Genomic DNA, 25,185 nt, shown 5'->3' with positions numbered 1-25,185 from the left:
ATTCTAAATTATTTGGGAAAAAACTTTTTTGTTCCGAAATATTGAGTATCATCGCACCATACAACACTGTATGTTGTTCTTTTCAAGACCAGCTGCTCAACCTATCAAGTCACGTAAATGTATGGTTAAAAAGACAGCAAAACCGGAAATTGATCATATTGGACTGTCAAATAATCTTAGTAGGAAGAGTTATATTCTAATTATAGTTCATTTATGTTAGTTTACTACGGGTTTTAATTTTAAAAGTAGTAATCTAAATACCATATATCCAAAACTCATCAAAACTACGTATGCATTTTGATGTCAAGCGTATGCAACGACTTTTATTTTATAGGGTAAGACCGGACATAGTGTCTGTAAACTGGATTTAGCTAACGTGTAAGTAAGTGCGCGTGTGTAGTCGTCTTCCGGCTGCTACTCAGTGTCTGCAAGCTGTCGGTCTTTTCAGTGTAGATCGGCTCGCCATGGCGGAAGGACGAAGAGAACACCCAGCCCATCCTCTCCTGTCCATTCCACCGGCTAGTAAGCGGCCCTGCCTTCGTCCTGCTCCCCGGGGTCCCGGGCCTGGACACGGCTTAACCGGCTCCCGACATCGTTCCCCAGAGTCTCTCTTGGACTGTGCCGCAAAAGCAGTGGCAGAAAAGTGGGCCTTCGAAAGAGTCGAGGAGCGCTTCGAACGGATTCCGGAACCCGTTCAGCGCCGTATCGTCTACTGGTCATTTCCCCGGAACGAAAAGGAGATATGCATGTACTCTTCGTTTCAGTGCCGAGTAGCCGGCGAAGAGGGTCCATCGACGGCTACTGGCGGGGCAGGGGGCGCCGGATCCGGACCTACGACTCCCGCTGGTGGCGGAGCGACTGCCGCTGGAGTGAACGCGGCGACGCCGGTCGGAACAACCGGAGACACTTTGCCTTTCCGCCGCGGTATCAGGTTGCTCGAAACCGGCTGTGTGGAAAATGTCCTACAAGTCGGTAAGTGGAAATCATTTCCGGAAAGTAACACTCAACTTTTTGGGCTCGCCCGACTGACGCCGAGTGTTCTTGTAACCGGACACGTTCGATTCACGTGTTAAAGTGTACTTAACTTTTCTTTTGACGTGGTTCGAACATCGTAAACTTTCTTTTATACAACATTTCTCGAGCCTACCGGTGGACCAAAGTATGTGCTCATGAGAGTGGCGATAAGGTTCCCTGCTAACATCACCCGACCAGCTGCTGTTTAAAAATTAAAGGGCTTCCTATTGTGGCTTCGTTACCCTTTAACTGGCCTCTTTATGTTTGCTGCATTCGGAATTGCGTTTTAATGGGTGTGTAACGAATCAAAAACGCCACAAAAACAATCCAGACATGCCAATCTTCACCTTTTTCACGAGCAGGGCGGTCTGGATGCGCAGACAATTCGAGGGGGGAGTTCACTCGCTGACAGGCGCCGATACAAAAGGACTCAACGCGGCTTTCCGTTTATGTTTGCAACATTTCCCAAACGCAAGTCATTTTGCAAAACTAGCCGTTGCTTGTGAGCGGGTTGGCTAAGAAACAAAGGCTGCTATGGGGTCTCTTAATATGATTAATCCGCCGTTAATCCGAAAAAAGTCCCCCTGCATTGCCGTGTTTACTCGTCGGAGTGGACAAAGAGACTTGGACGCCACCAGCGCGGAAAATACCTTCTGTTTCGTGGGCTTTTCCGACACTTGGTTTGAATAAAACGTTGAAATCCGTTCATTGCGTGCATTTGCCCAGACGCTCGCCACACACAAGGCTCACAGTGGAAATGATCGATAAGCGTTTCGCATTTCCAGCACTGCAGAGAGGATGTTTTCAAACAAAGAGCCATTTTGCAAATCCTTCTCCAAGGCCAACCAAGCTTATTAGAGTGCTAGCAGCTACAAACTAGGAATGTAACTACCGATTATTTTGACTATTTTAATAGTCGACTATTGAAACACTTTGTTTAATAAACTGATGATTATTCATTTTGTCTCAAATTTAGCAAGAAGTTGATTTGGTAAATAATGGCACACACAGGAAAAATGTTACAATAACAAATACATCTTTTATTGAACATACAGCGGTTCGTACAAATATTACATGAAAAAAAAACATTAGGCGCTGTGCTCTGTCAGTAGACCTTAATCCATAAACAAACCCCTGCCCATTTTTAGGGACAGCAAATAAATAATACATTTAAAGACAAGTACCGGTATACATTTGTATCTCTGTAAACTCAGAACAGGCTAATTAGTAACAGTAGAACAGTAAACAAAACAAATAATATGTGTATTTTGGGAAGTACATTCGGTGATCAATCAAACAGTTTTAACAAGTGTTTTTCGGATTACAAACATTTCATTTCAAATACATTGCCAGGCACAGTCGGACATAACAACCAAGTTTTATTTTCTACTCAAATATACGTATATTAATGTGCAATGCATGTCACCAAAACCATATTGGCTTGGATGTTACTTGAATCTTACCGAGGCGAGTCAGACTCTGTTTGGTTCAACTGTCCGACATGCTCTTTAAACGTTCGTGCGTGACAGATCTACCGCCGTTATATGCAAGACCTGCTTTGTGAACTTTGCAAGTCGTTCTTGTATCCGCCGTTTAGAAGGTTTGGTACCCATACTTGATGTTGACGCTGCCATTTCTGTGTAATATTATTAGTTGAGACATACTATTACATATGAGCGACTCTGCAGATTACGTTTACATAAAACATTCTTGTCTCTGTTGGAAAAATGTGTCTGGCTATAATGTTTTTCAATGGAATTTATTGTTGCCTATTATTGAGTTTTGTCAACTATGTCGAATAATTGTTGCTGCCCTTCTTCAAACATGAACCGGGGTACGACTAAAATGTCTAATTAATAGTTGAGGGTCCGGGAAATGCATCTTAATAGTGTTTCTGAACATTTTTTTTTTGTCATTTGACCATATGGCGTGAGAGGCACTGGAGCTTGTCTGGGGTTTCATGTTGCCTCAAGGTATCAGGGGAAGCTGCAAACTGTGGTTTCTTTCGTATCGCTGTATCTTATTGCCTCTTCTTTAAATGGCCATTGATTCCCCTCCATTACGATCTGAAATGAGAGACTTGTGAATATGGAAGAGAGATTTACTTTTAGCTTTGTTTAGTGCCATCTGGCTTGATGAGTTTGTGCAAGCTTGCGAGATGTGATCTTAAAGAAGCACCTTCATTAAGTGTTAATGTCAGGATAATTCTAGCTGGTCTGTGATTGCCTATAATTGGGCACCATATGCAAAGTATCTTGGCAAGGGTGTTTTACTAGCAAGACGGGACACTTTCAGCTATCATAATCACTACTGTGCATAGTTTATAAATGCTGTACAACAGGGGTCTCAAACCTTTTTGACTCAGAGCCACAAAACCAATTTTTCTTTTTTTGAAAGCCGCACAATATAGTTTGACTAAATAAAAACACCAAACCAGCTTTCCAGACAAAAGCTAATTCTTGAACACATTGTATTTCACTATGTGTAAATACATTTAATAATTTGTCATTTTGGAAATTATAATAATGCCACAGCCGGTGTCTTTTTGTCGTAAATAATGGATTCAAAACAAAGGTGCAAGGATAGTTGTGAAAATATCACAAAATACTACAAACGAGAAGGATACTGATGTATTTAGAGGAGTGCGCTATGTGTGCATAAATCCGCTCACCACATACCGTTTACCTAATCCAATAACTCTGGGTGCTGGGCTGGCATTTTTGGGTGTTCTGTGTGAACATACATTGTTTAATGAGCTTCCATATACAGGATTGCTTAGAGACGTACCGCCAGTGTGCTCTGTTAGTGTAACACAGTGAGTTTAAACTTAGCCCTATATATTTTGGTCGGAACTAATGGTTGACTGTGTTGCTCCGCATGCTACGCATGGAAAGTGGCAGAGAAGATTGCCGTGGACATCATTATATCTTCAAGACATATGTACTCATGAAAAACAACCAAACCTGGCTCACGAGCCACGTTCCCGACCCCCGCTGTTCCTATGCTGCTTGTTGTAATTCAAAACATATGGAAGGTAACTGCTGTTTTTGCTGTGTTTTTTTTTCCCTCACATTTTCGTCAAGTAATTGGCATCCTCTAAATGTAATTAGCCACAACTTTAGAAAAATACAGTAATTACAGTACTGTATCAAAATGCAAATACCCACTGCCTTACCTTTCTTTCCACTTGTTATAGCCCGATTTCCCCTGGTGGTACGGTCTCTGTCAACAAAGCCCATTTAAATAATTGTGTGACATCAAGATTAGTTTTTGTCTGAATTTCAGCCAATGACTAGTGAGAACCATTTGTTAACAAAAATGTATTTTTTTTTTCTTTGACCTAATGGAAAGTACCAACTACCATGCTACTGCATGTCACAAAATTGAGTCCATCCCCTCACATTACTGCAGAGATTTCATTTCAAGAATTAATAGAATATGACTAAAGAAACATCGCTTTGACACAATGAAAATAAGTATGTAAAAAAAGGCCATGGCCGCCTGGAAAGAATCTCTCATCTGAAGAGACAAATATTATTATTTTTTGGGCTCAGATGGTGTGGCAACCAGGTGAGGAGTACAAACATGTTTGTGTCGTGCCTAAAGCGAAGCACGGTTTTCCGAATGCCATGGTTTGGGGCTGCATGAGTGCAACTGCAATTGGGGAGTTAAATTTGATTAAGGTAAACACAAATTCAAGTATGAACTATGGAATGCTGGATGAGCGAATGATTCCCTCCCTCCAGAAACTGGGTTGCCGTGCAATGTTCCAGCCTGACAACACTCCAAATACACTTCTGTAAGATGGCCAAGGCTTTTAAAGGGGCTGTACTAAAATAAGGGAACAAATGTTAATGCTGTGGTGTCAGCTCTATCTAACTGTAGTGCAAATTAAGGATTGATTGTGAAAGTCTTATTTGTGTGTATACATGCAACTTTGGGTGCATACCCATCAATAACTAGCCAATATAGAGGTTACGTCTTTTCAGCAGTCACTTAAAAGGTCTTTGGTTTTGTTGTTGGCATGTCGATCATGGTTTCAAAATGACAAGAGCTCAGTGTTTCTAGGAAGGATGTAAACGAGTCGGATTAGAGTGCATATGCCTTCTGCTCTGAGATGCATTTGTTTTTGCCATTTTAAACTCAGTAATTATTGGTCATCTAGGTAATTTCATTTCATTTGTCCATTATGATGCATTTAATTGGCCAGGAGACTAAGTAAATGTAAAAACAACAACAACACTAAATTACATTGACGCCTTCCTGGCAAAAATGCTCCACAGCATAAAATAGCATTATTTTGAACTTTCAAAATTGCTCACTCTTCATTTGAAATACCTACTCAAAATTGTTCTACAAGTTGAGAGGAATTTCTCACATATTGGTAATAGAAACACAGAAAATATTTAGCTTTTTGAAGGATTCTTGCATGCATACACATGTTTTGGCAGACACACTCACACACACAATTAATAAGCACACTTTGTAAGTTAAGTCCTTTGTCTGTCTAGATTCAACGGTAACCTTGTCTGATTGGAAGGTTGTGAGCTCATCAACATATCAGCCTATGCTTAATGATCTGTTCTCCAAGTTGTAATTAGCGTAGTTTAAGATGAGTGATCATGTGTATTTTATCAGGCCAACATCCCCCAATTACACCACTTGTATGATCAGAAGCTCTCTTCTCAGGCCTTATAAAGTCCTCAGAGAGACTGAGAATGGGATATTGAGGAGTTTGGGTTGTTGGGAAGGGTGCTAGGCTTTGAGTCAAGCTTCAGAATTATTGGGTCATGCTTTGTTACCCAGTTGTAGAAAAAAACCCTTGTTCACAGAAGGGGGATTTAAAGAATCTGTGGGGGAATATGTGTGTGTCCCCTCCGTCTCAGTCTGTAAAATGTTACGTAAAGCCTTTTATAGCAAAGAGCAGCTCATACAAGAGTCAACCATCGGGGTTGAACTGGAATATACTACGTGACCAGCAGTCAAGGGTTTTTTCCCCCAATACCTTCTAATTGCTAATTCACATTGTATAAGTAATGTACAGCATCCACTTGAGGTCCTCACACATGCCACTCAGACCTAAGTATGTGGAGCATGTCCGGATTTATTCAGTTTTGAGATCCCAAGATCAGAGGGATTTGCAAAAAATGTAAATATATTATTCAAGAGTCAGATTTTATAACTCTATAGGTGTGTGAGTTTTATATTATATTTATTTAAGCTTAAGATTTCCCCCCTTTTGATTGAAGAAGAAGTAGGACCCTAAATCCGTTCATATAGTTTTTTTCTAACAGTGTCTGTTCAATCGGACCACCAATGTTAAGGTTATATCACTATTAATGGAAAATTGTTTATAGAGGAGTCGGTTCCTTTTAAATTTACTACTCGGGTTTAAGTGTTCTCTGAGAATTATATTGACTTATTATTGACGACAAATGATGTTAACATCTGGGTTCATCTACGTTTTTGAAGCTGGGAGCCACTTTTTGTTACTGCACAAAGGGCTACCAGTTCTATATGTATTTCTAAAATGACAATTTATCATGTTATTACTGTTGTTACTATTTTAATGCCTGTTTTTATGCAAAGTTGAGTTAAAATAGGACCATCCAATTACTATAATTGGAAAATCACAGGTGTTCTTTGGGGGCACCACTTTGGAGACCCCTGGTTCACATGCATGCAATAACCCAGTTACAGCCTGCATTTTGATGAAATTTGAGTTTGAAAAGGCCATGTAAATGATAAATATGTGTTTCTAATAACCTGATTACGACTAAGTTTGTATCTTCTTTGCAGTAATTATTTTTCATGTGAACGCTTTCAGGATAACTGTATACAAGAGACATTGCTATGCCTTGGCAAGATAAATATGAATGTAACACGACCATGTGACGTGTCCCAAAATCGTAATCTGAATTTTATCAGTGTCTCTTAGTTGCTACAGTTTAAACCAAACGGAAAAGAGATATTTATGATTATGTGGGGTGTGTAGTTTAAGGTGTCCTTAAAAATTTTAAAATGTGATATATTTTTTCTTTTATTAAGTATGTGTTAACAATGCCCAACTGAAGTAAAATAGCTTTACAGTAATCCCTCGGTTATCGCGGTTAATGAGGACCAAAACCACCCGCGCAAAGTGAAAATCCGCAAAGTAGCGACACTCCTTAAAAATTCTTAATTTTAAAAAATTATTATTATTATTGTTTTTTTCAATTATTATTATTTTTGGGACCTGCAAGGCTTCTGAACCCGCGAACGTGGAACCACGAAGTAGCGACTCCCCTTCAAAAATGCTTAAAAAAAGGCCACCCCCCTAATTTTTTTTTTTTTTTTAATTATTATTTTTTAGACCCGCGAAGCTCTTAAACGGCGAACATTGAACCGCGAAGTAGCGAGGTCCCACTGTATATGTTTTTCACGGCACCCATTTGCTTTGGTCTTACTTTTATCATCGGTGTTCCGTCCATGGAGCACATTAGGCTCGAGGAAAGGAGGTGGGGGCATGGAAGAGGAGAGTGATTTTACTTGCATCCTTAGGGTTTTCCTTTATTGTAGGATGAAAATGGTTAAAGTAGGAAAAGGACTGTTTCAAGTACAGTCCAAATGCCAACCCAAAACCCCCAAAAGATGGAAAGAAATAGTTTATTTACACTCATCTAAGAGAGAAGCATACATGCACGCATCACACAAGCAGCATAACTTAGGCTAAAATAATGATTTAGGCCAGAAGATGGCACCAGCAGGTAGAATATTTTGCAGTTCCGGACACAACTTTTAAAAACGTTTTGAAAAAACTATGTTTTTCGGTACTGCAGACAGCATTTACGTATTTTTGTAACAGCTCAACACAATTCTACAGTAACATTCATTGCTTGTGCTATAAAAAAAAAAACACAGATTCACTGCTTGTGACTGACCACAAAATCTAGGTATGAAGTTGATATGCATTGTACAGGCATCTTTTAAACCTCCCAAAGCCAGCATTTTTCCACATGTGCAAAAGCTTTTCATATCAGTACCATCTTGGAGAAATTTTGATCAAACCATTAAATACATTTCCTCAATTTTATCATTTACCTAATTTAGAATAAAAACATTTTTTTTACTTGTCTAGGCCTAGAATGTAGCATGCATAACAAACAGTCATACTAAGATGGCTACTGTAAGAGGCATAAATGGCATGTACTGATAGGAGCATATTGCTTTTCAGGCATATGTAATAGATGCAATATAAAATATTTCCATACATCCCACTACCTTTGATCCAAGGAAATGATGGTGTACTTTGATTTTTGGTTTCAAATGTGTACATAATCAGTCACACATGCTACCAAAATTTACAGAGCTGTCCTAGTGCAAATGAAAACAAGCTGTGTTTAACGTGTTGAATACAACAATTCTTCGTCACTGGCCTCTCCAGAGTACAGGCTTTTATCAGTAGAGTTTATGTAATTTTTACATGTTGGACTTTACATTGCAAGCTCACGATAATCCATTTCCCATTGTGTGAAAAAAAAAAAACGCCATTTGTAATTGAAAAACCTGACAGCCCTTTTATGTAAGATTTTTAAAGACCAAGCAGGCATCAGCTGATTGCCAACTTCCTGTTGCTTGAGCCTCACTGCCAGTACATCATGCCAGTAAAAAAACTGTATTTGGGGTCAAGTTTTAGGTTAAACATAATACATACGTTTTAAATAATAACTGGGACAATTTTGAAGCACTAGCATTACCAACTAGTGCATATGATGGAGAGTAATACAAAGTATTGGTTCTATTATTACTATTAGGGCCCGGTCACACAGCCGTTTGCGTCTGAATCACGGCCAGAAATTTCTGCCTGTGAAGCAGACGCTGTGGGACGCTTTGAGATCGCCATACAGACGAGATACAGCAGTGCTTTACACGCGGTCGGAAATTCACACGCGGTTGGCTGCGCGAAAAAGTTTTGCGCTGCTCAAAACTTTAGGGCCCGGTCACCAAGCCTTTCACGGGCGTATCGAGGCTGAATCACGGCCAGAAATTTCTGCCCGTGAGGCAGACTATGTTAGACGCTTTGAGATCGCCACATAGACGAGATACAGCAGTGCTTTACACGCGGTCGGAAATTCACACGCGGTTGGCCGCGCGAAAAAGTTTTGCGCTGCTCAAAACTTTAGACCACGTGAAATGACGCGGAACGACGTGCTCTAGCCGCGGCCAGGGCGTGGTTACACATGGCTAGGACGCGAAATTTTAGCGGGTAATCGTGGGTGGAGCACGGTCATAGCATGTTCTGCGCCTGTATCGCGGTGTTATTACGTGAAATTAGCGTGTTACGCGTGTGACGGTCAAACGCCTTTCTCCGCGTATATACAGCGCGTTTTGCCGAGCACACATCAGTTGTGCTCGAGACGTCAAGGGGTGGACATGGATCCCCGTCACCGTAGTGACCTCGTCTTAATCCATTTTTATTTCTTGACATTTCTTTTCATTTCATAACAAGATAATAAAATAAAAATGAAAAACTATTACAATAATAACATATTGGCTTCTTCGGTGCCATAGCTTGAAATCTTGATCTTCACGGGACTGTGTCTTGAGCGGTTATGATTTCTACAGCCCGGTGTTATGCCGAGAAATGCAAATGAGAACGGTTATGCACTCTACCGTAAAGCTTATTATGCAGAAATAAGCTTTATGGTAGAGTGCATAACAGTTTCAATACGAGCGATTTGAATAGAAAAGGCAAAATAAACATGTTACCTGCTCAAAAGTGATTTGTATACGGTGTGCATTACCGTTCGATTACATTCACAACAAATACAAAGACCGAATGGTTTAAGTTGTATTACATTCCCAACAAATGCAAGACGAAGTGGTTTTGGTTATATGTTCGCCATTAAATTCCATAAAAGTGAGATAAAACGAGGTAAAAGTGGTTGTAGTAGCGAGGGGATGCAAATCTCGGCAAGGATGCATTTCTCGGCATAACGCCGGCTCGGCAGCTTTTATACCCGTGGTCCACACGAGAAAATGACGCGATGAGGAAGCGGAACAGTCGCCGGCGTCTGTTTTGCGGGCATACCACCGATGAACAGCGGGTTGGCCAATTTTGCGCATTTTCCATCGCGGGCAACCACGGGCAAAAAAAACCCGCAACATTTTACCCGCGATACAGACGCAAACGGCTGTGTGACGGGGCCCTTAGTGGCAAATTCTGATGGACTATCAATGTAAACATGCTGACAGGATAGCAAACTATTTTCATATTTGAAATTCATGTTTAGGCTGAGAAATAGCAAACACTGAGCAAAAATATCGAATCTTATTGGTGCCGCTGTTTTGGATCAATGAAGTTCAATATTTGACACATCACCGTGCTGACACAGCTGCTTGGTGATATTGGTTGGGAGGAGAGTTGAATTCCTTTCTGTCGCCCACCTATGCAGGAGAAAGCAGACTTTGCATCAAAAGGATAATCAATCCACAAATTGCTCGATTGTGACCACGACTGTCAGCTGTGTCAGAACAATTGTGTGTTAGTGTGACGGCTAGTTAGTTTGCTTACTACCTCAATGGTTCCACTTTTGCTCACATCCAAAAATAGTTATTGGCAACTGTGTTCACTATAATGTAGATGACATGGGTAAAAGATTGATCTGAATGAGGAAAATTTAGGTAAGTCACAATGATAAAGTCTCTCACTGGGATGAGGGAAACTAAAACATTTTCTATACAGTTTTCTCCAGTCAGAACTGGTACTGTATTGGACTCCAGTAATCAAACTGCATGTTACGTGTACAACTACTGTACTTTGATTCGAAAGTGCTTGCGGAAAAAAAGGAAAACCCCAAATCGTCTTTGACACTGTATCATTGCTAACGAGGCAAAAGGTTATTCCAGATAGTCTACCTATTCAGCCCATTACTTTATGGTCTTTAGTAAGAAGATTCAATGCATAAGGGAAGATATTTCTAAAGACGATATGGATACAGGTTGTGCCAAAGGTCTGAACATTATGAATGCTCAAGATGGTGGTTGGGGATTTTTTTACCGATTTAGTGATCTGTCACTTGCTAATCTTACACAGGTGGTGAGTACGGCCAAACCGACTACTTCCCTGTTTGATCGGCTTCCGGGTTCGCTGATAAAGGGTCTTTTTGGGATCCTTGGACCTGTAGTTCTAAATACTGTAGACATATCACTCTCCTCCGGTCTTCTTCTACCGGCTTTAAGGTCCGCTGTTATTAAACCTACATTACAACGACCCAACCTTGACCCAGAAAGGTTATGTAATTACAGACTTGTGTCAACCTTACCGTTTCTTTCTTGAAATAGTTGTGGCACAGCAGCTGAAGGATTTTATATCTGACAATAATCTTTTTGAATCCATGCAATCAGGAATCAGGGCTAAATTCTCAATTAAGACAGGCCTGGATAAGGTAACCAATGATCCTCTACTGGCAATAGACTCCGGCACTTCATCACTGTTGCTGCTACTGGACCTTAATGCTGCCTTTGACTCTGTGGCTCATAATATCCTACTAGATCGGCTGGAAAAATGGATTGGTCTCTCAAGGCACTGTCCTCTTATGGTTCAGATCCAACCTCTGAGAAAGGACACATGGTGGAATGACATATTAGCCCTTTAGTGTTACCTGTAGTGTTCTGCAGGGTTTAGTACTTGGCCCCCTTTTATCAGTATTTACATGCTTCCATTAGGTGATATCCATAAGTATAATATCAGTTTCCATTGCTACGCAGATGACACTCAACTATATCTTTCGTTGAAGGAATCTGCCCCACTAAACCGTGGAAATTTGGAGGCCTTTCTCAATGAGATAAAAAGATGGATGTCACTTAACTTCTTGTGCCTCAACCCTGAAAATATCAAAATGTTATTATTGGTCCATCTAAATGCCCTTACCTGTTCTCAAAAACTGCTCTGAATATTGAAAAATGTAACATCACCCAGTGTGACCCAGTCAAATATTTAGGTGTCACATTTTACCCTTATCTGGCCTTCAAAACATACACTAAAAATATTACTAGAACAGCTTTTTTCCATCTTCAAAACAATGCTAAAATTCGCCCTTAGCTGTCCCAGTCTGTGGCGGAGATTCAAATTAATGCGTGTGTTACCTTCCGTCTCGTACTACCCCCGGTCTCACGAAGTCCAAAATCAAGAGCTTGCAGCTGGTACAAAATGCTGCATCGAGGCTTTTGACTAAAACAAGCAAGTTTGATCACATTTTAGCTAACATGCATTGGTTCCCTGTTCTCCTAACATGTGATTTTTAAGGTTCTGTCTGTATTTTTCAAAATTGCGCTTTTGTAGACTCAAAACAGATGTTTGAGGTGTCTCTGAACTCTGTCATGTATGATGACCAGTCATGGTTGTGAACGGTTGGTAACTTGTTGACGATCTGGCCAACTCATGAGCACACCCTATGTTATTGCTTACTGTTAACTTGCAGGTTGTCATGGGCTGGTCTGGAGAACAGCCTGGAGATTGACACTCAATGTCCAGGCATACTGTTGAATCTGGATGGCATATACCCTCTTGTCTGAGTCTCTTAGCGGTTTTGGTTGTGATGTGTCCTTTTGGTTCGAAGGGAGTTTTTTTCAGTAACAATATTGGCACCGGAAAGTAGTTTTTCCGCTCTATTGTCCAAATTTAATTTTTTTAGCTTTGCAGGGGCATTTGTATAACCTGTGTCTTCGGGATCTTCTAAACTACCAAAAGAGCATAGCTTTTGTAAACCGACTAAAGCAATTTGATTGACACATTATCAAAAAGGTTCAAGCTTGAAATTCTGACATTTATTGGTAAATGGTGAAAATTCCATCAAGGCTTCAACACATATGGAATGACAACATGAGAATTTACTAAGGGGAAAACGATTACAGTCAATTAGATTCTCAAAATGGTTATATGCATACGTATTTACTCATTTTCACTGTCCAATATCATGAGATGTGTATCAGCCTTTTATTATTCAGAATCTCAATCCTCACGGTTAGTCACCTTTGTTGTGTTTTTTGTCAAGCTTGTATCCCTGTATAAACAAGTCAGTAGGCCAGAAGATTGTTGGCCTGTAGTAGAAATGTTATGGATGACTCTTCAGTACTTTGGATTTGACACTTGTTTAGTTGAATCTTTTCTTTCCGTGTCCGTGCATGTGTGCGCGCTATAGCCGTCCTTTTTACGGCTGCAAAACATGCCACTTTAAAAAAAAAATACAGCCTATTAAACTTTAGTCTCAGAAGTGAATGGTAAGAAGCGGAGAAAGATGAGCAGACGAGACGATAAAGAGGGAATGTAATCTTTTTCGTCAGGGTTCGGATGAGATGTGGAGGAAAATGGTGGGAGATTTGAAGTATGTATGAAGGAAGCAGGTGAAATAAGAGCTCAAAGCCAAATGTACACAAAAGATACTTATCAACCATGGCTCTCACCTCAAAGACACTTATGGCCCAATGTGTAACATTCGACCACTAGATGCCAATGTGTTGTTTTGGTGCGAGCGAGGGCCAGTGCCATAGAGTACAGGAAGGCGGTATCCTACTGGACAATTATGGAGCCGACCAAAAGAGGGATTCCACTGTGTAAAATAAATTAAAGTTCTTGACGTGGAACTGCTTAAATTTCGGCGTAAAAAACACTTCTATTCTATAGCTTATTAATGACCTATATTTCCTGTTGATATCTGTGTATTAATTGTTATTACAACGTCCATTGCAGCCTGGTCATCCTGGATGGGGGATTACCTCATTCTTCATTTTCCTCATGTTGAGGTTTTTGAGTTTATCCTTGCCCTCATGTAGATTTTAGATCAGGGGGTGGTGTAATAAGTCTGTGGTTTGCAATAATCTGTGTTCTTTGCAGCCCTTTTGTGACTCCTTGTGATTAAGGTTTATACAAATAAACTTGACTTGACCTATGATTTTTTTTTTTATTAAAAGTGGGATGATAGCTCATGTATTTATGCATAGTATTGATATCAATGGTTTTTTATGAATGAATTTTTTTTTTTGCAACATTAGGAGGCACTATATATTACACACTGTTCTTTTAAGGACACATTCAACGGTAAACTTTGCATCTCTAGATACATGATATATTCTGAAATAAAATTTGCTCATTTGTATTTCATAACCGTTTATTCCCATATCATTTGTAGGGGCATTGTAGCCTCTTGCAGCCGTTTTCAGGCAGTAGTTGGAATGACCTTGGACTGTAAACAAACCAATCATAGCCTGTGATACAAATCATAGAATGTATTAAACGCTAATTTTTGCTTTAAAGTAAAAATGTTTCTAAAGTGTAGGGGACTAAATGTATTATTATTAAAAAAATGCAGGTTAATTTGTAATCTGCATTTATTTATGATAAAAATTTTAAGTGATGAGTCTGTAATCCACGGCAGTCAGTTTGTCAGTCTGGTCTGTCATAAAACCAAATGGGTGTTTAAATGCAACAAATTTGTTTTGTATTGTCAGTGCCCAGGGTAGCAGAAATAGGCATCAAGTTAAGTCACATTTCTTTCTATAGACCTAAATTACAAAAGAGAGAGAGACTCAAAGAGCTGCAGTTTACAGATAGTAATATCATTCTCTGATCTTAAACCTACGCAACATTGGGGCAAGCAAAAACTTGAATAAAAAAAAAAAACAAAATCGTACAATCAAAACAGAAAATAGTTTTCATATAAAAGACCACAGAGCTACATGAGTAATTTTCTTTCTCAATGTCAGGGAGGACTTGTGAGGTTTGTTTCGACCAGCTCAATGCTGCTGCATTACTTTCTTTTGGCAGTGAACAATGCAGATCTGTGGGCTCTTGTGAAGCCTGTATGCTCACTTGGCTTTCAAGCAGTGTATTTACAGTACCCTGTTCAATCTTTGCCAACTCATTATTTTTTTCTCTTGTTGGGACAGAGATAACAGGATTAGTGCTCCAAGTGCTCACGAGTCTGCAGAGAGAGAGAAGAGAGCGAGAGATCCTTTAACCCTCTTCACTTTTGAAGACAATAACTGTGTGCGCCTGAGTATGACCTTGTGCTTGTGCCCTTGTCAGATGAGGCCAGTCATCCTTTCAGCCAGAAGAACAGCACAAAAACTCAAAACATCACACTAAGCACTACACACTCCATACTTTACATTCCCCTGATCTTGTTTTCCTTTTTTGTGTCCAATTCTCCACTTACCTAATGAAACACATTTTCAAATGCTAAACTTTGTCAGCATTCTACTGGTACTGCAAAAACATCTCTCACGTGATAAAAATCATATTCTTGATGTCAATCTTAATTTATGAGATAAGATTGGGCCTAAAAACAACCTGACCCGGCCTGCGAGTATAAAATCCCAAATCATCCCAAGCCCAACATTTAACTAGATTTGTGGGACTGAGCCCAAAAAGAACCTGAATTTTTAAATGTTATTTGTGAGAGGGGAGGGTTATTATGGCCAATCTTCGACAATATTCCCCCCTCTCCTGCCTGGTGGCACCTTCTGTGTCCGACTGTGCTGTGAACAGCGTATGCGCCGAACACGGCGTACTACCAAACGGTGTGAGCAGGACATGCGCTGAGCCTTATGCACGCTGCCCTGATCTTTTACGGAGAAAAACAAAAATAGAAGACATGACAAACTGATTGTATATTATAAAAAAAAAATCTGCAAAAGAGAAGCCCGGCTCGGCCTGACTTAATGATTGACATTTCATGCCCGAACCTGGCCTGAAATTCGTCCCAGGCCTAGATATTGCGTCTAATTTAGACCCATATTGTAGTCCAGGAATCGGGAACCTATGGCTATTTTCATGAGTTTTTCTGGCTTGGAGATAAAAAACGGCCAATGCAAATCTTCTGTGTTGATCCAATTTTAGTATGTGGAAGCCAAAGTAGCACTGAAGAAAGAAAAGAGGTTTAATCTTAGATAGACAGTATATGGCACAGTCTCAACTGCAGTTTACATTCACAGTGTGACACCAAGATACCCTGTTTTGGCTGTATGTATCAATGAAAGCTCGATTAAAAGTGTATTTTCTCCGTTGAGACACTTTAAAATAAAAACCCACGGAACAAACTGTAAACACTCGAAAATGCCAGACAAGCACCCAAGGTGATTGGTAGAGGAGGGCAGATCTCCGCAGATCTCCTACTCTCTCGCCCAGCGCCCCTCTGCGAGGAAGGTAAATACGTCCTCAATGATCTTAAGTAACTGCAGGATGGGTAAAAACCTTAAGTGATATATTTGTTTTTATAGAAAACAGGCTCTGGTATTAACTCAATCAATTCCAGACGTTTTTATAAATTTGGATGAGCTGGTGCTAGCCAATTTTTGCCATTTCGACTAATTTTTGAAGCCCTTCAGAAATTTTAAACCCTCGTCTTTCATAGGAAAAAAGTGTGTTTCAGTTCTTTAACATTGTTTTATAAACAACTGTCGAACATTGATTATTTTGCAAATACTCGTTTCCAAGAAAACTTCTGAAAAAAAGGATGCCTTTAAAGCAGAACATACACTCTGGTGCTTTTTTTGCATTTGTGAAACCGCCAATATCTGAACAATGCTTTACATAAACACCGGGGCACTTTGCTTACCAAAAAACATTATATTGCAAGAACACTAAACTGGTTTATGAACTATGCATGAATGATGCGTGAACTTTTGGTCACCATGGCGATCGCGTTTCTTCAAGCCACCACGTTCCTGTGGTCATACAAGAAACCTCATCCCTCTGACCAGACGATGACAATGTGACTTGGTCATCTTTTTTGGAAAAGAATAAGCTCTGTTAAGGTAATGATCTATTTCTATATTGGCTATATCCGAATGTCGTTTTATGCTAAAAGCCTGCAGCCATTCGCAGCAGGCGAACGCTTCCTTAATATCTGCTGTCGATAACATGATTGTGTCCCGAGAGCTCTTTTTCCTACATCCAAATCATAAAAATCTTTTCCATATTTTCATTTATTGCCGTCCACTGGCTCTGACAGGACTCTGTTGGTGCCTAACTGTGCGAACCTTTTAGTGTTAGCTTCCTTGACTTTTGACGATTAACCATTGACATCCTCCGTAGTGACCTGTCTTCTCTTGCATTTGTCTGCCGTGGACAACTAGCCTACCTAGGCGACTTGAGTTTGTAAATGGTAAATAGCGGCGTCAGCTGTCTTGTGCTAATTTTCAGTTTTGGAAAGATTCAATATCCCTTTATCATTATATATATACTAGTCAAGTCTTTCAGTTTACAAAAAACAGCACTTCAAAGAAAAGGTGATTCTTGTCAGCTTCCCTGACAACGCTAAACTTCTAACCAAGACTAAATGGTGATGTCTTTTTAACTAAATCAAATTTGCATTACATTTCCTCCCAATATTCACATTCAATAAATAATTTGCAGCTACTTGACCATTATTGTTCTACTGAGTGTTTACTGCTATATTGCCTTTACTTTGTTCTTTCAACGAATTATATTTTAATGATTTCAACTGCTTGTCTTTTTGTCGACAACTTCTAAAACTGGATGGGGGGCCAATTTTCCCTTCAAGTCAAGTCACCCTCCCTTTGTTGCCCACTTTCACCGTTACTGAGAAATCCCTTGCATGCATGCAAGGAATGCAAACGCATATTTGCCCCAAACATAAAATACACACATGCAGGCAAGCACACACATCTGAGCGTGCACAGAACATAAATAGTCAGTCCCTTGCCCTGCCAGTTTTGCAGGTCATTGTGTTTGGCACGTGGCCACTATACTCTTGAGTTGTGACGACGCAACGCATGCAAGTACACGCACAAATCACACTTGCCCCCGCCTGGGCTTTGCCTTCGCAGACAGCTCCAGCTGAGTAAGACGTCTTGTGCTCTTATTCGTTTCCCCATTTTTTTCCCCCTTCTGGATGTACTTTTGTTATGCTGGTAGTTTATTTTAACAAACCTCTTCCGTGCATGGTTCTTCTTACAATTATGTTAACGCGGTACTCCCGTTTAACTTTTTAAATTCTATACTGACACGATTACCACCATGCAAAACACATTTACCCCTATACACTAGATGCCCTCCAGTCCTTTCAAACCCCTCATGTTGGATTCATTTTTTCCCCCTTTTGTTGGAGATTGCTTACCTGCACCGCGTTTGTGTCGAGCTCGTTGTGATGATTTAAAGTTATCATTCATCAGCTAGCAGGAAAGCCTCAACAACTACAGGTACAAATTAGTCGGATAATATCGAGAATTATGCAGGTACTATAAGCCTCCAGGGAGAGACACATCGTTTTAAAATGCTTTGTACGATTTGCTGTTTTTACCATCCTAACTTTAAATTTTATTCTCGTATTATCAGATGCTAGATTATTGGCCTTACTCAGATATTATTAGTGCTAAATAAGCATTATCCAGAGGATTTACATTAGGTCTTGCTCACAAGCTCTGACTGAGTACATGTTGTATTGCAGTGCTGTTTCACAGGTCTGATGAGAAAAACTTGTTTTTAAAAGCAATGCACTTTCCTTTATACCTGTAAAGAAAGGGTGAATTGTCTGTACACATAAATGCATGTTTTATTGTCATGCCAAAGACAAGCAAGCGTTGCCTGAGCCAATTGGTACCAAGGCTGTAGACTGTCACTCACACGTTTGTCTTGTGTCCTGTATTCAATCCATAGCACATATTGTTGAAGAGGCATTCAATTTCTTCCCTTTTGCTTTTCTAAAAACTCATATGTTTTATTCTTCTGGTCTTAACATGCATTGTAGGAAAACAAATGTGAATTTCATTCAAGGGTATTTTTTAACATGTTTTTTCGCAGAGCACAAGATTTAAATCTTTATAGAACAAATTTTGACACTACTCAATAATTGGATAATAATAATAAAACAACAAGATTGTTTTCATTTTTCTTTTTTTCAACTGTAGTGCGGTGCATTTGCAGTGAGGAAAATTTATATATAACCATACTTATTGTACAGTATTTATTGGACCTCGTAAATGTTTTGATTCGTCACGAATGCACTGCTATTAAAAAAGACAAGGGAATAAATCATAAAAATATTTGGTAATTTTCATAATCGAATTTTACCCTCCTGAATTGTGATAAAAGCGGGAGGTACTCTAACAATCCCACCCAGCTGTGTATCCAAAATTTTACGAACATGCCTGAACAGTTAATTTGCTGTAGCATGACTCACTGCATTTTGACTTCCCTACTTCCTCTTAAAAAACTTCAGTTGTCACACTCTTATTATATGGCAAAAATAATAAAATCAAAAAGTAATAAAAAAAAGAAAATAATACATTTGTTTACTTTATTAAGTGAGATCCTTTTCCGGTTTGCAGTACACATATAGTTATGTGGTGTGCAATTGCTATATCTGCCCCACCAGCATTTCAAGAGAATAATAAAATCAGATAGTTTTCTTTCCAGTAATGATACTCTTGTTGTAGTTCATTTATAAAAGGAGTTGTCACTCTACTCTTTACTAGCCAAAATTGGGACCAGGGAGTTGTGTCCAAACAAATCTGACAAAAGACCTTCACTTGACATATCAAACTGTGATGGCTTAACAGATGCAGCACTTGAATCCAGCCCAAGCGTACTCAACTTTTATTTGTTTAGAACAATGATGTGTTCAAACAATGTAATATTTTCAGAACATAATGACTGGCCAGAAACCATAAATTGTCCAAAATATTTTCCCAACATACATGTGTTCAATATTTTACCAAAACTCACTGTATCTGCTAAGGATGTTTTTATTGTTTGAATTACCATGACAGTATAAGCATGTACAGTATATAATGTAGCATTAATATCATATATCTAAATTAAATTAACAATAATATGTGTGTAACTTACACCATGTTCCTTTTTTTTTAGATAAAATAATTTTTTGCATCACAATAGATATAACTTCTTATATGATGTTGTGGTCACCCAAGTGTTAATAGGACTGTGACATGGAAACTCAATGAATGTTAAGCATTTGGAAGTATCTTCTTGTGTCAACTCGAGGCACTAAAAGGGCATTGTCGACCATTGTGTGCCAGGCAGCTACATACAGAGTGTGGGTGAGAATATGCAATGCACCTTTGTTTGAGAGTTGACATTATCAGAGCGTTGTGTCTTAGAAACGTGAATGGAACCCAATGTACTGTTACCATTTGTGAGTGAAAGTTGACTCAACTGGACGATTGCCTTTTTATGTGTGTTTTGTTATAACAACAGATTTTTTTGGATAGTTTGAAACAAAATTGAATTGCTATCTGGAGTACTTGGTCTCAAAAGTGTCTCTTAATAAAACTAGCTGAGCTCATTTATCAAAGGATTTATCATTTGTACTTGGTTCAATCACCAAATCACAACACAAAAGTGTGTTATTATGGCTGAATACATTTGACTAGCAGATTGACAAATTCTCCAGATGCTTCATTTTAGATAAAGTTACAAAGATTAATCTTGTCACGTAGGCCATTCAAATTGATTACTAATTTATAGTCTCCTAAATTCATCAACCAGGGATTTTCTGGGCCGATCCTCACGATCGGGATAGGGTCCCAATAGGTCCCTTTTTTGAGTACTCGGATCATGTAACTTGAAAAGATCCAGTGACACGTCTTTCTGCAGCATTGATTCGCATTTTTCACTTGATTTAAAACATAACGCTGAAATGTCTATTTTGTAGGATTTTTTTTGTCTACCTGACAACTTTTCTTTCTGACTGCGTCAACCACACTAGTTACATAGACACAGTCATGCCAGCAATTAGCCCCTGACATGGTAGCTATTAAAATACTTTGCTAGCCACTCGAATGATGAGGAAGCCAGAGTCCACTTTAAATATTTTTTGCACAAAAAGGGCCTAACACTGAGTTGAATGTTTTCACAAACATAACCCATGCACAGAAGTATGGGTGGTCTGTCTTAATAAACACCGGTTGTGTTTTTTGCCGCACCCTGGCAATATCCACACATTGGCTGCAATTGGGTGGCCTAAATCTCAAAATGTATTGATATTCACATGGAATTTTAAATATTAAAACAGGAATGTTTTATCTCTTTTTTTTTTTTTATAATCATCTTTGTACCTTCCAGGTGTCTAAATATACTTGTAACATATCTAAAGCAGAGTAGCTGGCTGCTTTCCTCAGGCTCGCTTGACTTGGCCCTCTGACTACTACATTTCTTCCATTGAGGTTTCAACAATGGCAGGCAAGATCTGGCCTTGATGCCATGCAGTCTAGGTTTTAGAGGGGGAGTTGCGGTAGGCGTTGTTTGGTGCATAAGACGTGAAAGGCTTCACTCGACTGTGGGGGCAGCAAATGGTATAGTGAAGCCAAGTAAAAGCAGGTCACGCCCAGATTAAACCTCAGTGTATGGTTTTTGCATGATTGTCTGCCATGTCAGCAGGCTGGTTTTATTCCCGTGGTTGCCCTAAAGCAGAAGAGCGGCAAGAAAGAAGCCTAAGGATCCAAGATGGTGGACTAATAACATCGGAGTTATTCTCCAGTAGTATGTGTGTGTTGAGCAGCTTTAAGATTAACACACCTTCAGGGTACGTGAGTTGGACAGGGGGGTCCTCTTAATCTGGCAAGAGTGGCGTCGTAATGCATTCAAGCTGATTTGGTGATGCATGTTTCCTTTGTGCTTGTTTTAACACTGACTGTCTAAGTAATGCGCACACACACTCACCCTCAAATCTCCCTCTGTTTTGGGCCCCTTCCCCATATGGTGGCTGGGCTTGATGAGAACTTGATGAAGTCAACCAGAAGTCCCCCACCCCCTATGTGGGATTGTGTTTGTGTGTGAGAAGAGGCATGTGTAGATTCTCAGGTTATTTATTGGCTTGCAAGCTGTTTTCATTATTTTTCATTAATGATTCAGTTTTAGCATAATTGTGTGAGACTAGCCATGATCAGCTCTGTAGGGATGGATTCTAATCAGGAGGTGGAAAGCATCCTAACCTGCATGCAGATGGTCCAACTACACCAATGACAGCTTTGTCAATGCGGAATCTCATTTCCTCCCAGTTTAATTTCAACGCAAGGCTGGTGACCGCAATGACATTGTCTGATGTTACCATCTCGTGTTGGTTGTCTAGAACTGATTTAATCGGCTAATGAAACAGAAGTAATGAAAGTCCTGAAACTTCTAGCATGAAGATTCAAAATATATTCCCCAAGTTCACTTGACAATTACTTTTGATGCTAATGTACAAAAGAAAGCCAATCGTGTATCCATCTAATTTTGCAAACCATATGTCATGTTAGTATCATCATTTGATGGGGGACTATGCTATTTTAACTTTTACAAGACTGGAAACACCTACTGGATAACTCTGGCACTATCAAGTCCAAATCAACTGCTCTTTTGAAATCCTGAAAATGTAATTCATAGAAAATATGGCAAAAACTGGGAAAATTCAGACCATGCTAAAGTTACAACTTACCAGGTGGATAAAAGGAAAATAAATACAATAATCAAAAAAGTACTCACTGCGTGGCACACCTAAGTATGCCTTCCTTTTACAGGCTCATCATTGAAACCTCTTATGATTGGTTGTAGCCACCGGCAACAGTGACAAAAGTTGAGCATTTTTCAACTTCCTAGCCTTACTTCGCAGGTCTCCGTATGCACATATATGTGTATGGACACATGGGAGAGGGCTTGGCGGTTTTAGCCATTTCGCAACACTGACATTGAGAATGAATTGAGTACCAGGAATATCGCTACCTGAGCCCATAAATGCCATGACATTTTTCATACAAGTACAAACCTAACCTCTACAATAAACCTAACACTTGCATTTCGACACTTACTGGAGGAGTGTCATTTCAAGAATCCTAACATTGTCACACGGAGGTCATGAAAAGATAGTTGGGGACCATACTCTAAATGTCACTACTTGTCTCGCATGCTTTTATGGTATGAAACAACACAAAAGTTGCTTGTAGTTTGGAAGAAAATTGGATATAAAAGGTTTGGATACCTTTTCTCAAGTTTATCAGCAGTTTGAGGCTGCCACTTGCAATCTTGGCTGAAAGTTCTACAATTATGCGTATAGACAAGTCCAAGCCACTCAACCAAAATATTAACGTCTTTACTTGTCCTCTTATTCTTTTTATTCGGTCTTGCCTCGGGAAGCTGTAAATTTCATACATTTCCAGATTAGTTTTATTTTACAACACAAAAACATGTTAAAAAACTTTAAAAAATTCTAATTGCCATAAAATTCGACCATAAGCAGACTTTTTTCCAATGCTTTCAACCCTGCGACTTATGCAATGATGCAGCTAATTTATGCACTTTTTATAACGGCCGCCCAGGGCGCCCGAGCAGTAAAGGTGGGAGTAAGACAGATGGAATATATGTGTCAAAGAAGACGCAAGTTCATTGTAACTTCGCGCTTTGTGCATGAATAGAACTAGCATGAACAGATTCCCTTTATGGAAAAGTTGTCAATCGAAAGGGGAAGTCTAACTGCCATAGTGTGAATAATTTTACAAGTCTGTTCATTTGTAAACTGAGATAATGTGGCGAGAAGATCTGATTACAAGAAGCAACGTCCATTGAATTGATTGATTGATTCTGGAGTCACGATCAGATTCCTCTGCTTAGCATGATGGATAAAAATATATTACATTTTTTGTAAATGCAATCATGAAATAGGTATAAATATAGACATTTACATAATGTATACACATGTTGTTTTTTATATTATACCATCAAATAGTTTTTTAATTACTCACAAATGTTATACAGTGGGACGTCGGTTATCGCGGGTAATGCGGACCAAAAACACCCGCGATAAGTGAAAATCCGCGAAGTAGCGGCGCACTTTAAATTTTTTTTTTTTTTTTTTTTTTATTATTATTTTTCAGACCCGGTTAATGGAGACCAAAACCACCCGCAAAAGGTGAAAATCTGCGAAGTACCGACGCCCCTTCAAAAATGCTTAAAAAAAAAATATATATATATATATTATATATGTTATATATATATATATATATATATATATATATTATATATATTATATATATGTTTTTTAATTATTTTGTTTCAAATTATTTTATTCTATTATTTTATTTTTTTTAAACCTGCGAAGCTCTGAACCCGCGAACGTGGAACCATGAAGTAGCGACGCTCCTTCAAAATGCTTAAAAAATATATATATTTAGACAGCACGGCGGCGCAGTGGTTAGCGCATGTGCGGCACAGTTCATGTCTTGGGAACCTCCTGCGTGGGTTCAAATCCAGCTCCAGACTTCCTGTGCGGAGTTTGTATGTTCTCCCCGTGCTTGCGTGGGTTTCCTCCGGGCACTCCGGTTTCCTCCCACATTCCAAAAACATGCATTTCAGGTGAATTGGCCGGTCCAAATTGTCCCTAGGTGTGAGCGAGTGAGTTGTCTGTCCCTGTGTGCCCTGCGATTGGCTGGCAACCAGTTCAGGGTGTCCCTGCCCACTGCCCGATGATTGCTGGGATGGGCTCCAACACCCCCGCGACCCTACTGAGGATAAGCGGTGTAGCTAATGAGATGATATATATATATATATAGGCTCTGAATCCGCGAATGTCGAAGCGCAAAGTAGCGAGGTCCCACTGTATGTCACTTTTTTAAGCATTTCATTTGGTAATGCACTTTGAACAACACAAAATACACAAGAGCCAACTCATGATGATTTTTTGGGTGACATCTTTTGTTTTTTTGTTAGAAAATACAGAAAACGCAAATCGTTGTAGCAGCCATCAGTAGTTTGAACACTTCCTGGTCATAACTAACTTAAGAAAAATAATTGGACATAATATATTGCTCACCATTAGACTATTTTAATTTAATCTGTGATGGATTGGACCGGCACTGTCCGTTTTATTTAAGACACTATGTCATTCCTTTTTTTTTTTTTTTTTTTCTGCATTCCAACTGAAATTGGAACCATGTTGCCCCCTTCAGTTTTTCAAATGAATTATAAACTTCTTTAGTCCATGTAGATTACTTATTGTACCCCACAGACTAAGTTTGTTCAACAAACAAACAGTTGATTGTACATGTAAGCACACACGTGCTGATTCAAAACGTAGGCCCTATTGTGATACCAGACTTTGTTCATATGACAGGGGCTGCATGTGTGGCAGATGGCTTGTATTATATGTTGCTTGCTGCCATATTAAAGAAAAATAA

At 39.3% G+C, this 25,185-nt stretch overlaps 1 protein-coding gene across 2 annotated transcripts in view; it reads left to right on the top strand.

Annotated features, from left to right (window-relative positions):
* Window positions 1-405: 405 nt before the first annotated feature.
* Window positions 406-25,185, top strand: part of zswim5 (zinc finger, SWIM-type containing 5) — a 57,221-nt gene continuing 32,441 nt past the window's right edge. For both annotated transcript variants that reach the window (XM_088346672.1, XM_088346600.1), the window contains exon 1: window positions 406-972. In XM_088346672.1, the coding sequence (XP_088202798.1) occupies window positions 465-972 (508 nt within the window). In that variant the 5' untranslated portion in view covers window positions 406-464. The remainder of the gene's footprint in view (window positions 973-25,185) is intronic.

Source organism: Urocampus carinirostris, chromosome 1 (genome assembly GCF_059441175.1).
Source record: "Urocampus carinirostris isolate Australia breed hairy pipefish chromosome 1, RoL_Ucar_1.0, whole genome shotgun sequence".
In the NCBI taxonomy this organism is placed as follows: domain Eukaryota; kingdom Metazoa; phylum Chordata; class Actinopteri; order Syngnathiformes; family Syngnathidae; genus Urocampus; species Urocampus carinirostris.
Note: the sequence above shows the minus strand (reverse complement) of the source record. Positions and strands in the feature narration are given on the sequence as shown.